The sequence below is a fragment of the Canis aureus genome, chromosome 26, assembly GCF_053574225.1.
Source record: "Canis aureus isolate CA01 chromosome 26, VMU_Caureus_v.1.0, whole genome shotgun sequence".
Classification (NCBI taxonomy): Eukaryota; Metazoa; Chordata; class Mammalia; order Carnivora; family Canidae; genus Canis; species Canis aureus.
The window spans coordinates 38,595,227-38,611,637 of NC_135636.1; the positions used below are offsets into that span (position 1 = coordinate 38,595,227).

The window sequence follows — 16,411 nt, forward strand, 5'->3', positions numbered from 1 at the left end:
CTTTGACCCCATGCAACACACGCAGTTCATTACTTACCTACCCCAAAATCATTCTCCCCTTCTTTCTTGCTAATAGAATCTTGACTTTTATATCCAGGTGGGCTCCTCCCTCAGCTTCAAGGATAAAGCATGTATAATCTAAGAACAGTCACATTTTCCCTTTCCTATTTGCAGACATTTGCTTCTCTGTCCTCCCGGGCAGCAACACCTCTGGCCAATGAGAGGATGAGGAAAATGTGGGGAGGGGTCAGCTTCTGGGGAAGATGGTCGCCATCACTAAAAGGAGCTCACCAGGGGCACCTGGGTGGCTCAGTGGTTGAGTGTCTGCCTTTGGCTCAGGTTGTGATCCTGGAGTCCTGGAATCAAGTCCCACATCACGCTCTGCTTCTCCCTCTGCCTCTCTGTGTCTTCATGAACAAATAAATATTTTTTTAAAAATGGAGCATATCATTTGAGGTGAAGGTCTTTCCACCACTCTGCTCACCACAAACCTTCCTGCCATGACATCCAGATCTGCAGCAACTATCCCAGGTGACAGTCTCACTGACATTGGTACAGGAGGAAGGAAGGAGTCTGCTCATTAGTATTGTGGGTGAGCTGCTGGACCAGCCTCATAGCCTCTCTCCGAAATCTAATATGAGAAAATTAAATGTCTTTATTGGCTAAGCCACTATTAGTTGGGTTTTCTATTACTTGCAGCTCAACAAATTCCTAATGGAAAGACTCAGGGATTATATTCATTCATTCAACAAACACTAATTGAGGGCGTTTTTTGGGGTCAGGCTCTATTGAAGGAACTAGAATTCTACTACAAAGAATTTCCCCAGATTTACCTGCAAAAGTAGGCCAACACTTATAGGTACAAGCATTAATGTCCACCAGGAGATGACTAGTTAAATTAGCTATTTTCACGGTGTCCCATTACAAGAATAATGTGATGATATAAACTTCTCCAAGACATAGAATGTGATCCATTTTGTATGCATTTTAAAATTATTTTTAATTGTTTATATTCTGAGACCCTAAGAACAATCCCTCCCTACAGCAAAGCTACCCAGAGAGGACAAACTGCCTGTCTTAGAGCTAAGGGACGGGCCCCCAAGGAAGGAACTCCAAGGTGGGAACAACCAAGGGACTACAGTAAACTAGTCGCTCACCCCCATTCCATCACCATTCATACTTTCCAACAAAAGAAAGGTCAGCAGGCCCAAGAAGGAGCCTGATGGTCCCACTCCTGAAGCTTGCGAGAGACATCTGTGACAAGTCAGCCTAGGCTGAGCTCTCACCTACCTGAGCAGCACCCAGGTTTGGTGTTCTCAGAAAGGATGGATTGCCTTAATCCTGTAATCCTGTAAACATGCTCAGACCCCTGGCTCTCTCTCCTCATCCTGGCCCTCAAACAGCACAGACAAGAAGGTGAGCAAAGTCTTTATTGGGGACACTGCACACCATTGCCCAAACCCACAACTCTGTTTCCCATGCTCAAGGCAGCAGCAGGAACAGAAGCAGAGCAAAGAGGGCCACGAGAGCCCCCACGAGGCTCACAGCCCCAGGGCATCACCCTCTCCTGGCAGCCAGAACAAGCCCCCTGCAGTCACCAAGCAGCTCAGGATAAATCAGGACAGCTAAGGCATCGGGCTCTCTACAAAAAGAAGAAACATCAGGTCAAAGCTGTGCCCTCCTGGCTCCCCCCATCCTAGAGATGTTTCCCCTCTACCCTAGAGAAGTTCGGCATGTGTTGCTACCCAGAGCCTTGAATGGTGTCCTGCTTTCCAGACAATCCAGTCCAAACTTGCAGTGAAGACTCTCCTCATTCAGATGTCAACCTTATATCTCCTGGCACAAAAACAGCCCACTCTCACCCACCCCACCCCGCTCCCCAAACACATCACATACATCCCACCCTTTGTGCCTTTGCTAACCACCAGACCACCCATCCAGCATGCTCTCTGTGCTGTCCTCCCTTTGTCACATCCTGCCTAGCCTCTAAGGCCCAGATCAAATCCGGCTTCAGGTGGGAAAAACTACCAAGGAGGCATACCCACTCTGAGAGCCTAGAAGACCATGATGTCAATAAAAAAGGGTTCTCATCTGTGACATAGGATCTTTTTCCCCAACTAGAACTTTGTCTTGACCTTCTGAAATCCCCTACCCAGCACCTAACCCAGTGCTCTACACATAGCAGTTCAGTTATTATCAGTGATGACAGACCATACTCACCTAATGCAGAATCAGACCTGAGGTCCAGTTGGAGTTCATGGCTGGTTCTGGTGGCAGAACTGGAGAGAAACAGAAGCGGCCACAGCCTGACTTGCAGCATTTTGCCCCAGCCTGGCAGTTCTCATCCATCATGCAGCCAACAATGCACAGGCCCACCAAAATGTTTGGACAATCACCACCCCGCCCTGCAGGATAAACAGGCACAGGTAAAGAGACAGGACGGTCGGCTCCACCCACTCCAAGTTCCTGGCTACAACTGAGACCTGGAAGTTCCAGAGAAATCCATCCCTGACTGTAACTAGATCTTAACCAAAGATCTGCCTGGGAAACCTGGAAGCTAGAGCCTCTGAAAATCGGTAGGGCCCACGAGAACATCTGGACTAAAACTTTTCAAATGATACCCCATAGAGTTCCCCAGAGGTCCCTGGGTTTGATATCTCTGTGTGTGGGGCTGGGTGGGGTGCCAAGGAGCCCCCTTCTCTCTCCCCTCTGCCTGGGCTTCTCAGGGTCACTTCCTCAGGGAGGCCTCCTCTGCCATCCCAGACAAGGCTTGGTGCCCTGGGTTGTGCTCCTCTCATCAGGATTTATTACAATTCCTGATCTGATCTACCTTCCCTGATAAACTACATAATTTCAAGAATATGTCTTCAGAACCTTGAACACTGCCTGGGAATCTACATGTTGTCTAAAAACCACATCTGAGGGATGCCTGGGTGGCTCAGCAGGTGAGCATCTGCCTTTGGCTCAGGTTGTGATCCTGAGGTCTGGGGATCAAATCCCATATTGGGCTCCCTGCAAAGAGCCTGCTTTTCCCTCTGCCTGTGTCTCTCATGAATAAATAAATAAAATCTTTAAAACACACACACACACACACACACACACACACCTGAGACAGTGATTCTGAAATGGAAGTTTCACAGCACCTGGTATAAAAGGAGCATTCATAAATATGGATTTGTTTTAAATATATATTTTTTGAAACAAAGAAATCAGATCAGGAATGCTTTTATCTGTTGCAGATATGTTCCTAAGAATTTGGTCAGAAAACCATGATCTTGGGCAGTTCCCTCATTTTACTGAGGAAGAAACTGGCTCAATGAGAGTTTGCTTCCCCAAGGCCACAGAGCCAGTCAGCAGTGGGACCAAGACCAGCAGCCATGCTACCAGTCTTCCAACCTCAGAACTTTTCCTACTAACCCACACTGCCTTCCCCTAGTTCTTAAAATGCCAGCATGGGCTCCGGAGCCTGAGGAGGAAGGGTGGCTTTGGGCTGGAGGCTAGGAGGACAGGAAGGATGAGAACTCTGACTCCCCCCAGGAAGGGAAAGACAATAAGGCCACCAACAGCTCCCTCCCCAACCAACCGTGGAACTCAAGGATTTCTTCCCCAAGGAGCCAACATACCTCCCTTAATGTCTCCGCGGCAGGCGTGCCCACAGCCGGTGCTACAGCATTTTTGCCCCTGGGGACAGGACTCATCCCTGTCACATAGCTCCTCACATGGAAGGGGGTCAGCAGGACATTCACCACCAGACTCTGCAATAGAATCAGAGCATGGGGCCCAGAGGTGTTCAAGTCCAGTGTTTCCAGTTGTTTTCATTGTGATTCTTGAGTGCAAAATTACATTCTTCATTGTGTATATTAATCCATAGACATGCTTAAACTTTATATATATATATATATGTACATATATCAATATACTCTATAGTCTTTCTATGTATTTTTTCAAATGCTGGTCCTCAACTACTAAACTAATCTCAAGACTCACAGTCTGGAAAACACTATTGAGCTCTAACCTACTGTGGCAAACAGACCTATTGCCCACCCCATATTCACTCTTTCTCCCCCCTTCCTGTGGTAGACATCCATGGTGGTGGTCCCCAGTGAACCACACCTCCTATATTGTCTCTGGGCTGGACTGTGTGACTTGCTTTGACTAACAGGACACCATCAAGTGTGATGAGAGCAAAGGCTGGATAAGCACTTGTATATTGGGGCTTGGGAAACAGCGCCCCCCCCCCCCCCCCCTTGGAAACAGGCTGCTACACTATGAAGCAGCTTGGGCTCAACTGTGGAATGATGAGATAAGCTAGATGAAGAGAAGCATCCTGAAAGGTCCAGCCATCATCAACTTCCCGGCTGAGCTACCAGCTACATGCAGCTACGTGAGTGACCTAGCTGTGCCATGTGGCTATAAGAACTGCCGAGCTGAGCCTGTTTGGGCCAGCTGTGAGAAAGAGTCAAATGCTGTTATCATAAGCCACTAAGTTTGGAGAGTGCTTGTTATGCAGCCATGGATAACTGAAACACCTGCTAATAAAACCGCAGGTTTGTTGTGAGGCAATGAGCCTGGCCAGCTACAATGATTTGCTTCCCCAAATTACCTTGTAACTAGGAGAGACTACAAACTAAGACATAAGCTGGGAAAACTTTTGCATTCTGACCCAGAAAATGCACCTTTCAAACTGCCCCCTGGCTTCTCTTTCTTCCAGTGCAAAGACAGACATAACACAGGGAGATAGAGCCGTCTTCTTTCAACCATGGGGGGCAACTAGACTGAGGATGGAGCTATGGAATGCAAAGGAGAAGGAAAATAAACAACCTCATCCTTGTTAGCATCATGGAGCCACCACCCCAGCCCTGGTCCCTACTTCAGGACTTCTTATATGAGAAAAATGAATCCCTATTTGGTTAATTTTCTGTTGTACAGAGTCAAGCACATCCATGATGCACTCCTTCACCACCCCTCTGAAGATAATAAGGCTCAGAGAAGAGAAGGGGTTTGCCCAGAACTACAGAGTGAGTCAGCAGGAAAGCAGGACAAAACTCAGCCTCTTGGTTTGCAAGGAAGCACTCTTTCTACTACACCATCCTTAAAACATGCAGGCACCAGGCCAGGTCCTCTGGTGCAGGCACTCCCTAGGAAGCCTCATCCAAGCCAAATTGACTTGCCACGACTCATTCATCTCAGTGTTTATTTCAGGTTTTTTTAAGTAGAGAAAAGAAGAGGCAGGCTATTAAAAGCATTGTAGAAAACCAACGCAGGACTGGCCCAGTGCCCTTGAGTAGGGACATGTAATAATTGCATATGTCTGGCTCTGGGAAGTCTGCCATGATGGAAAAGGCAAGTGTTGGACTCCAAGGAAAACACGTACAGCTAAACAATCATGGTCTAATAACCCTGCATCACAGGATTTTCCTGAACAGCCCCTATTTCAAAGGTTCTATGCCATTGTCAGATCACATCAAATCTTATTTTCTAATCCAGAAAATATGGTCACTGCCAGATGTAGCCCTCCACACCTCCCCACCTGCCAGATGAACACTAAAATCTATTTAACAAAGAGCAAAGTCTTTCATCCCACAGTTGAGAAGGCTGGGGGCATTAAAAAAAAAATCTCTCTGGTGGAAAAAACCTAGCAACTTTAACTTTTCATGGAATTACACTGAGCAGAACACTTCCCAAATACCATTTTGCTGAGCTTGGCCCTAAAGTGACCAATACCAGGAGCACTCTGCTCTCTGCCCTCATACTGAGGACCAGGCATAAAGACCAAACCTCTACTCTCTTCCAGGCCAGACTTCCTTGAGGTCCCTGGGGTTGTGTCAAATACTAGACAGTGAAGAGACTCTTGGGGAATAGGCTGAAGCCCTGGGGGTCAGAACGCGTCCTTTGACCAGTGCCCACCATGGCCACCCACTACATCACCCATGTCTGATGCCTGAATCCCTGCCAAATAATTCCCTACTCTCAGCTCAAATGCTGGAATTCAGGGGGCCTCACAACCTCCAAGCCAGACTATGCCATCATTATACTTTTTTTTTAAAGATTAATTTATTTATTTGAGAAAGACAGAGCACATGAGCAGGAGGGACAGAGGGAGAGTGAGAGAGAACCTCAGGCAGACCCCACACTGAGCACAGAGCCTAATGCACGGCTCAATCTCATGACCCTGAGACCATGACCTGAGCCTAAATCAAGAGTCAGTTAACCAACTGAGTCACCCAGGCACCCCCATCCTTACACTTTATCCTCAACTGAAATCTGGCTGTCTAGAAGTTCTGTCCATTGGTCCAGGTCCTATGTCCAGAGACCTTGTGAAAACATGGCTTGTGCCATCAGCCTAGACAGGATCCTCTGCCTCTCACTGTCTCAGCTTTCCCAAACTAGGTAAGCTCAGTTCCTCATACCACATGGTTTCCAGGCACCTCACAGTTATCTTACCAGGAATCAGGATGACAAACAGGAATGAGAGTCAGAATGGGAATGGTCATCCCCACCCTGCAAATATATCCCTATCCCAAGACCCAAGATATCACCAAAAAAAAAAGGTGGAATAAAAAGCTGAAGCCCAGGAAATACTCTTAGACTTTACTATTACCCCAGCTGTAACCTTCCACTATATCTGAGGGAAGGACAGTGGCGCTAGTTGAAAAGTGAAATCCCAAAACTTCTTAAGCCAAGGACTCTCTGAGTTATCAAACCTACTCCTCTTGCAAATAGACAGCCAGCCAGCCAGCCAGGAAAGGGGTAGGATTGGCCTGAGGTCAATGGTGGCAGAATTGGTTCCCAAATTCCCAGCTCTGACACTAGGACCAATGATGTGGTCCTTTAAGCCACTCATTATGATTCCCTACACTCTACAAGGATTACACAAGAACAAGAGCTGAGACTCAGTCATGGGGCACCTGGATGGCTCAGTCAGTTAAGCATCTGCGTCCCACTTGGGTCATGGTCTCAGGGTCCTGGGTATAGAGCCCCCTGGGTCTCAGGTTCCCTGCTCAGCTTCTCCATCTCCCTCTTCCCCTCCCCCCCTCCACCCTCAAAGTAAATAAATAAAATATTTTTAAAAAGAAATAGCTAGGACTCATTCAGCTGTATTCTGACAAAAGTGAAGACCCAGTGGTAGAGAATTGCAGGGATTAGTAAAACCTAGCAAGAAACCAGTGTGTTGGGAGTCTCCAAGACAACTCCTAGGTTGGGTGATGTGTTACGACTCACAAGACTCAGTATACAGTTGTACTCATGACCACGCTATATTACAGGAAAAGATATAAAGCAAAATCATCTCAGGGAAAGGATGCATGAGGCAAAGTCTAGAGGAAATCAAGCACAAGCTTCCATGAGTCCTCTTCTAGTGGATTCCTTTTTTTTTTTTTTTTTTTTAATTTTTAATTTTTATTTATTTATGATAGTCACAGAGAGAGAGAGAGAGAGAGAGAGAGAGAGGCAGAGACACAGGCAGAGGGAGAAGCAGGCTCCATGCACCGGGAGCCCGATGTGGGATTCGATCCCGGGTCTCCAGGATCGCGCCCTGGGCCAAAGGCAGGCGCCAAACCGCTGCGCCACCCAGGGGTCCCTTCTAGTGGATTCCTATAAGTCATGACAACACAGTGTGAAGGGTTGTCAACCAGGGAAGTTCATTAGAGACCTGGGGTTTTTATTGGGCACTCTCTGCTTAGCAGATATGATTCTTTTTTTTTTTTTTTTTTTTTAAGATTTACTTATTTATTTATTCAGAGAGAGTGAAAGAGAGGCAGAGACACGGGCAGAGAGAGAAGCAGGCTCCATGCAGGGAGCCCAACGTGGGACTCGATCCTGGGTCTCCAGGATCACACCCCAGGCTGCAGGCGGCGCTAAACCGATGCACCACCAGGGCTGCCCTAGCAGGTATGATTCTTACCAGTTAGGGTAGTAGGAACACTTTCAAAATCTAAGTTCCCAGAAGCCAGTCAAGGCCGGTCTTGCAAGTAGACCTTTCTAAGAATATCAATCTCAAGCCTGCTATGTTAAGTCTTCTCTGAACAACCAGCAGTGAGGTTTCAGGAAAAGGTCATCCAAACACACAGGAAGCCCAGGCCATCCATCCACCCAAAGGATATAATTCACAGGTTGTAATAAGCAAAACAATGGGTCACTGGGTTTCATGGGGGAGGGGAGGCACCTTAAGGTAGCCAAAGGAGAGTCGTCTCTTAGGCTGTAATCTGCATCTTTGCTCCAAAACCTCTTGCCTCCAAGACCTCCCATCACTCAACTACTCAAGACAAACACTTTAGTACAGCTCTTGACACTTCCTCTCCCTCAGCACACACATCCACTTATTTCTTCACTTAGTCTTGTCAACTCTACCTTAAAAGTACTCCAAGTCTGTCACTTTTCCCTGTCCACACCATCACCACCCTGGTCTAAGCACCTCCCCCACCAAGCCTGCCTCAACCGCCTCTTAATGGGCCTGCCATCTGCTACATTTGTCTCCATCTCTTCTTCACACACCAACAGAGTGCTTATTTTAAAATAAATAAAATATACATATATTTGAAAAAAAGAAAACCAGGGGCACCTTGGTGACTCAGTGGTTGAGTGTCTGCCTTTGGTCAGGTTGTGATCCCGGGGTTCTGGGATCGAGTCCTGCATAAGGCTCTCCACGGGGAGCCTGCTTCTCCCTCTGCCTATGTCTCTGCCTCTCTGTGTCTCTCATGAATAAGTAAAATCTTTAAAAATAATAAAATTAACTAACTAATTAATTAAAACCAAGGGGCACCTGGGTAACTTGGGCAGTTAAGTGTCCAACTGTTACTTTTGGCCCAGGTCGTGATCTTGGGGCATGCAATCCAGCCCTGCACTGGGCTCTGTGCTCAGTATGGAGTCCACTGGAAATTATCTCCCTCTCCTTCTGCCTCTGCTCCTCCTCCTGCTAGCACACACTCTCTCTCTCTCTATATATATATATATATATAAAATAAATACATAAAATCTTTTTAAATAAAGTAAAACAGGGCAGCCAGGGTGGCTCAGCAGTTTAGCACTGCCTTTGGCCTGGGATGTGATCCTGGGGCCCCGGGATCGAGTCCCACATCAGGCTCCCTACATGGAGCCTGCTTCTCCCTCTGCCTGTGTCTCTGCCTCTCTCTCTCTGTGTGTGTCATGAATAAATAAAATCTTTAAAATTAATAAATAAAATAAAATAAAGTAAAACGAAAACCAGACTAGGCCTCTCCTCTCTGCTTTCATAAGCCTTGCAAAGGCTTCCCAGTGCACTTAGAACAAGGGCTTTGACAGAGGCCCCAGAGACTCACTGGAGGTCTGGACTCTCCCTAACCGGAGCCACTTTCCTCCTCCTTCCCTTTCTCTTTTCTCCAACTCCACTGACCTCCTTTCACTTCCTTGAATCAGTAAGCTCTTTCCTACTCTTCACACACCCTACAGCCAGCTCTCTCTCATCCTGCAGGTTAAAATGACACCTCCCCTATAGCTCTCTTTGATTTTCCTCACAGCTCTCATCACAATCTCTGCCTATTATTTATAACCTCGGCTGCCTTGCTCACACCAGACACACATAATGTCAGCTGCAGACACTTGATAAGTAGTGAGGGAGGGGACACACAGATCTGACTTCAGATGGCAGGAGGGAACGTGAGCAGAGAGGTGCTGCGCATCACAGCATGAGCTGCTGAGCATTATTTGGCAGGCTTTCTATAGGCTTTTAAAATAAATTTCTTCTTGGGATGCCTGGGTGGCCCAGTGGTTGAGCATCTGCCTTCATCTCAGGGTATGATCCTGGAGTCCCAGGATTGAGTCCTGCATCAGGCTCCCTGTAGGGAGCCTGCTTCTCTCTCTGCCTATGTCTCTGCCTCTCTCATGAATAAAAAAATAAAATATTTTAAAAATAAATAAATTAAAATAAAATAAAATACAGTCTTCTAAACTGTATGATACAGGCTGAATGTTGTGTTCCCCCAGGATTCATGTCTTGAAATCTAACCCCTAATATGAGTTTCAGAGATGCGTGCTTTGGGAGGGGGGCCCCCATGAATAGGACAATGCTCATATTGCCCTTTCACCGTGTAAGGGCTCAGTGAAAACATGGTAGTATGTGAACCAGGAAGCTGGCTCTCTCCAGGCACTGAATCTGCTGGCACCTTAACCTTGGGCTTCTCAGCCTCCAGAACTATAAGAAATAAATTTCTGTTATTCATAAGCCACCCAGTCTATGGAATTCTGTTCTAGCAGCCCAAAGGACTAAGACACCAAATTATCACTCTTTGAGGTAAATAAGCTTATCTCCACTGTACAGAGGACAAAGGTGAGGTTCAGAGAGATGAAAAGGATTTGCCTGAGGCCACACAGCAAGCAGTTAGAAGCCAAGGTTCACTTGCATGCTCAAACCAGAACTGCCCCACCTGAGCAGGTCCCAGGGTCTACTCTGAACCCTCAGCCAGCCTGTCCCTCCACCTTACCAAATAGACTAGCACTGGCTACGTAAACCTCTGGCAATGTCAGAGCCGAGGGAAAGCAGGAACTGTTCAGAGCCCAGGACTGACAGCTTCCTGTCCCATGGAGTAGCTCAGCCCAGGCCTGGAGCCGTAGACAGGTCATTAACTACTCTCACCAGACTAGGACGCCCGCTCAGCCAGTAAGTACACTCTGGGAGATCTGCAGGGAGGTCACTATTGCAGGCTGCCTGGCTCCAAGGAAAGAAGAAGCCCCATCTGGGCTGGCCAAGGCCCAGAGCAGCTCACAAAGGGCCTGGCCTAGGTGCCAGCCTCACCCTCAGCCCCCATGACTCAGCCATCAGCCTCACACACTGGAAGACTGTGCTGGGCCTTACAGGCTGGCAGTGAGTGACTGGCCTGACACAGGTTCCCAGGCTCTGGTTCCAAAGCTGGGCCGCAAGAGTCCTGGCAAGGAGTACAACCCTCTATTCTCTCTTATGGGCAGGGAGCCCAAGAGAGCTGTCCAAGCCAAACACAGCCCCACAAGGTCCAGAGAAGAGGCCCGCTACCTGGGGAGGTTTGGCTGGAAAGAAAGAGGTGGTCACATGCTGTGGAGTTCCAGAGTCTTCCACAGGAAGAGGAATCCTTGTTCTTGATAAAAGGGGCTGGTAAGCAACTGCACTCCTAATAAAGCCCACCTTAGCAGGCAACAGGAAGGAAGCTGATGTCTCCTGAGGGCTAAACACTTTACCCACTTTGAATCTTTACAACAACCTCCAAGGCTCATTCTTTCCATTTTACAAAGAAGGGAACTGAGGCTCGGGGAAGCAGAAGACACTTGGCCAGGGACCTGCTGGCCAGTAACTGGTGAGCCTCAGGCTTGAACCCAGCTCTCTGATTACCAAAATCTAGGCTTTTCTACTGGAATAGCTGCCATATGCCCTCAGAGAGAATGGTTCCGGTTTTTTAGAAAACATAATGGAAGGTGTAAATGAAGACCTCATTTAATGCAGATGAGAAAAAAATAAAACAACTTAGGCATTAACTTATCAAGAAGTATTTGAAAACTATAAAATACCCTGAAATACACCAAATGCACATGGACAATGGGAAGACATAAAGATTCACATAAAAATGTCAGCTTTCCCTAAATTAATTTTTTTAAGATTTATTAATTTGAGAGAGAAAGAGCATGGGAGGAGAAAGTAGCAGAGGGAAAGGGAGAAGCAGGCTCCCTGCTGAGCTCACGTTGGGCTCCCAGAACCCTGGGATCATGACCTGAGCTGAAGACAGATAATTAACCTGAGCCACTCAGGCACCCCTGAAATTAATTTATACATCTAACACCTCTCCAATAAAAGCAGCCCTCCTATTTGAGAGGAAGGGGGTAGTGATGGACAATATGATAACAAAATATATGTGGAAGCACAAACAAGCAAATAAACCATAAAAATCCAGAAACAAGAGGGAAATGAGAAGGGGAAGCTACGGAAGATGCATCATCAATTTCTGATACCTTTTGGAGGCCTCTCAGGGACCAAAAGAGGAGGCAAGCAATAGAGCAGAAAGTTCTGCATGCCACGATCCTCCTTCTAGCAGCCTCCTCTGCCTGCCTGGACCCCATTCCCAGATCATCAATGGCTGACCCTTTGTCTATCATTTTTTAGAAAAGTTCTCAGAATATGGCAGCCACTTAATTTTTGTTGTTCAAAGTAAAGTAAAACCAACAATAAGATGGTGCAGGCTTATTTGAGAAAGAAGCACTCAGGCCAAAGAGCCCATGGGCCCCGGGGTAGTGTTTCTTACCCAGCTTTGGCTTAGGGACTGGGACCACACAGCTCTTGTTGCAGCCAAACGTGCAGCATTTCTTTATACCCGGACAAGTCTCATCAGTGACGCACCTTTGAAAACAGGATTGTTTCCGAACAGCCCTGGGGCAATCTCCTTTCCTCCCTGTAGCAAAAAAGGGAGACAGCCATAAAGAGAAGAGAGAGAGAGAAGTGCCTGGTGGCACCCATAGGTGTAGCAAAAGGGAGATTTAAAGGAAGGAACCCCTGAGCTTCTTTGGGACTCTCAACCCTGGCGCTACAGCAGAGACAGTAACAATGATAAGAGCTCACATTTACTGAGTTCACTTTGTGCCAGGAACCTCTCATTTGAAACTCACAGCAATTCCAAGAGGTGCAAACAATTATCCCCATTTTACAGATGAGGAAATCGAGGTAAAGGGCTGTTTAAGTCTTATTCAGCCTGGCTCGGGGTCTACTCTTTTGATAACTACCTCTAACAGGCTTCCCCTCACAACTTTGCCCTCCAGCCTTCGCAGGAGCCCTGAGTTCAAATAAAAGAGATCGTCAGTTGTGTGTTCTTTCCTGATAGAAGACAAAGAACTGAGGACTCAGTGATTGAAGAAGAAACACCAAAATGGAGATGAGGCACTTCAGGCAAGCTAGATTTCAAGAGCCTATCTAGGAGGTTGGAGGCTCTCTGGGTCTTTCTAGCCCAGAGGCAAGGTCAGGAAGCACACTTGGATTTTGCCCCTCCAGTCAACATACCCTCTGGAATGCCTCCTTGGCAGACCCGACCACAGCCAGTGCTGCAGCACTTCTGCCCAGCCAGACACGATTCATCCCCCTGGCACAGCTCTTTACATGGGTTCTTATCAGGAGGGCATTCTCCTTCTTTCACTGCAAAAGATATCACACAAGGTTGGAGTGACTGGCTAAGCCTCAAAAGATGGGGTATAGAAGCCAAGTGCACTTCAAGGATGTTCAACCTCTCCAAACTTTCCTATCCAAAGTACCTTTCCCCTCCCCCAACACAACCCCTGACACTCACCTAACCACTACTGAATGTCCAGCCACTTTGTAAATAAAGAGAAGGAAAGGTTGGGGTTGATCCTGTTCACATTTAAAGAGCACTAGGGAACAGCTAGAACCTCTAGTAAGCCAGACTGGAAGTCCTACCTCCTTGTCCAGAGAGAGTAAAGAAAACCAAGAAGACCTACCCTGTCAAGCTGTCCTGAGAATCTGTGCATCCAATCCTGACCTACAGATATGACCATCTCCACAAATGAGGACTCTCACTCCAGGATGAGGAAAGGGATGACTTATTCTTAGTCATTTTCTGTTACTGTCAGCCAGGGATCCCACATAATAGCTCACCATGCTCTCCTGCAGCCACCCAGGATGTCAGGGACCCAAGAGCAAGAAGTGCCTTCAGGAAGAAGCAGCAGCTAGACATGATGATGGCGCGGAGAGTTGAGATGAGCGCTCAGTCCAGGCCGGAGGTGTACACCTCACCCAGAGCATCAATCAAGGGAAGGGCAGGACTAGGAGACTGGCCCAAACCCAGCCCCAAAGTCTTCCCTTTCGCAATATTCCCCAAGGACGTCTTCTCCGGACAAGAAGAAAAGTGGTTGCTGGTGTGTGGGAAAATGCCTGGCACTCCCAAAGGGCACATGTGATGATGGTGATCAAACTCTGTAATGCAATATACACAACACTCATGGGCAGGGATAAGGAACCTGGTTGGTAGCTGGGGAAATGAAGGGATGGCCACTGGATTAAGGATCAAAGAAAGCCCTAAAGGGCTTTGGAAGGACACAGCTGCAGCCAAAGAGACAGAGGGAAGGACCAAAGACAGGACTTAATCATAACCAAACTAACAAAATGCGGTGTGGCTCCTAGCAATCCAAAAAACAGAGTGGAGCAGACTACTTAGAAAACATCAGAAAGGGGCAGCTGGGGTGGCTCAGCAGTTTAGTGCTGCCTTCGGCCCTGGGGCCTGATCCTGGAGACCAGGATCAAGCCCCACATTGAGCTTTCCTGCATGGAGCTTGCTTCTCCCTCTGCCTGTGTCTCTGCCTCTCTTTCTCTCTCTCTCTCTCTCGAATAAATAAATAAAATCTTAAAAAAAAAAAAAAAAAACTACAGCAAAACCGTATGTGAGTTTGTTCAGAACTAATACAAATGCACCAAACACCTACATCTTGGTCCATCTAGCCCATTCAGGCCATTTTTGGATTGCATGAAGGCTAGCTGACAGAACCAAAAAGAAGTTGCTATGATTCAAGTAGTCTAGACCATCTATACTCCCTTACTTTATCTCCTCTTCTTCTATTTCGTTTTACTTTTATCTGTACTGTTGACATGTCCTGTCCATGATGACTTTGGTCAGACATGATATTTAATGGTATCCACTGACGTTGCTTGGCCCAGTAAGATTAAAGAGCAGAGGAAATTCAAGGCTTAAAGCAAAAATCTCGGGGCACCTGGGTGGCTCAGTGGTTGAGCAACTGCCTTTGGCTCAGGTTGTGATCCCGGGCTCCTAGGATCAAGTCCTGCATTGGGCTCCCCACAGGGAGACGACTTCTCCCTCTTCCTATGTCTCTGCCTCTCTCTATGTGACAAATAAACAAAATATTTTAAAAAAAAATAAAAAATAGGGCAGCCCTGGTGGCGCAGCGGTATAGCGCCACCTGCAGCCTGGGGTGTGATCCTGGAGACCCCGGATGAGTCCCACGTCAGGCTTCCTGTAAGGAGCCTACTTCTCCCTCTGCCTGTGTCTCTGCCCCTCTCTTTCTGTCTCTATGAATAAATAAAATCTTTAAAAAATAATAATAAAATAAAAATAAAGCAAAAATATCCACTATAGAGCCAGAGTTTGGTGCCAAAGAGTTGCCTTATTGTTTTAAGGTTGATATTGGACCATGGAGATAATTAACATTTGTTGATAACCTAACATGTGCTTTATATGTATTATCTATTTTAATCCTCACAATAATCTTGCAGAGGTAAGAAAACTGGTTCAGAGGGGTTGAGAAAGAATGACCAACGTCATAAAGCTAGTAAATGGTGGTTACTGGAATTTAATAATAGCAGTGACAGATAGCATTGCTTGGGGGTTTACCTGTGCCAGAGTTCTTCACATGAATTAGCTCACTTAATCCTTAAGTGCAACCCTATTAGTTAGGTACCATTGTCCCCACTCTACAGATAGGGAAACTGAGGCACAGAAAGAAACCTGGATCACACAGAGGGTGGTAGACCAAAGGCAGGCAGACCAATTCCATAGTCAATATTCTTAATCACCATATCATGCTGGATTTGAACTCATATCTTTCTACATTAAAAACTCAGGTACTGGGGCGCCTGGGTGGCTCAGCGGTTGAGCGTCTGCCTCTGACTCAGGTCCTGATCCCAGTCCAGGGATGGAGTCCCTCATCGGGCTCCCTCCAGGGAGCCTGCTTCTCCCTCTGCCTATGTCTCTGCCTCTCTCGGTCTCTCATGAATAAACAAAATACAAATAAAAACTCATGTACTTTTTACTATTCCACATTGTGACCTGGGAAAAGGAACTTTCTCTACTACCCGTAAATCGATCCAGTTCTATTTACGGACATCCTACCTCTAAGCCAGAGCTAAGGGGAGCTTTGCGAAACTCCATAGCTGTTAAACCTCTGCATCCCCGCCCATCCCAGGATCACCTTCCTGGAGAGAGAAGCCCAGGTCGCTGGGGCTTGGGAGAGTCCACGGGCCAAGACCCAACCTTCATTATGATGCCTTTAGATGCAAGAGGCATCCCCTGGAGCCTAGGCCTCGAGGGACCCGGTGGGTGTTTGGAAGGGCATGGGCCAGACCCCCTCTTGAATTTTCGGGTCCCCGCATTAGGCGCACTCTACGGCTTTCAAAGACTGAACTGCGGGCCCCGCTGTGCTCCCCTCCGCACCTAAGCTCCAGCCCCGAGAGCCCGCTCTCGTCCTCCTGCCCCGCACTTCTCCACCCGCCTTGGCCCAGCGGGGAGCGCTCCCGGGCCAAATACCCACAGTCCGCACCCGAGGAGCCGGCCGGGCCGCAGAAGAAGCCCCCGCCGCGCGCCTTACAGCGCCTGCCTGCTTCCGGGCCCCAGCGGGACGCGGCCTTGCGGTTCCCATGGAAACCCCGCGGCTCGCCGCGTCGCGCTTCCGGGCCGGCTCG

At 47.6% G+C, this 16,411-nt stretch overlaps 1 protein-coding gene across 1 annotated transcript; it reads right to left on the reverse strand.

Moving 5' to 3' along the window:
* Positions 1-1,413: 1,413 nt before the first annotated feature.
* Positions 1,414-16,380, reverse strand: WFDC3 (WAP four-disulfide core domain 3). The gene is made up of 7 exons (XM_077873407.1): positions 16,270-16,380; positions 13,598-13,915; positions 12,989-13,120; positions 12,240-12,386; positions 3,624-3,755; positions 2,221-2,405; positions 1,414-1,642 (listed from the first exon to the last, which is right to left on the reverse strand). Exons 2-6 carry the CDS (start codon positions 13,674-13,676, stop codon positions 2,221-2,223), a joined length of 675 nt encoding a protein of 224 aa, XP_077729533.1. The 5' UTR covers positions 13,677-13,915; positions 16,270-16,380; the 3' UTR covers positions 1,414-1,642.
* Positions 16,381-16,411: the final 31 nt, after the last annotated feature.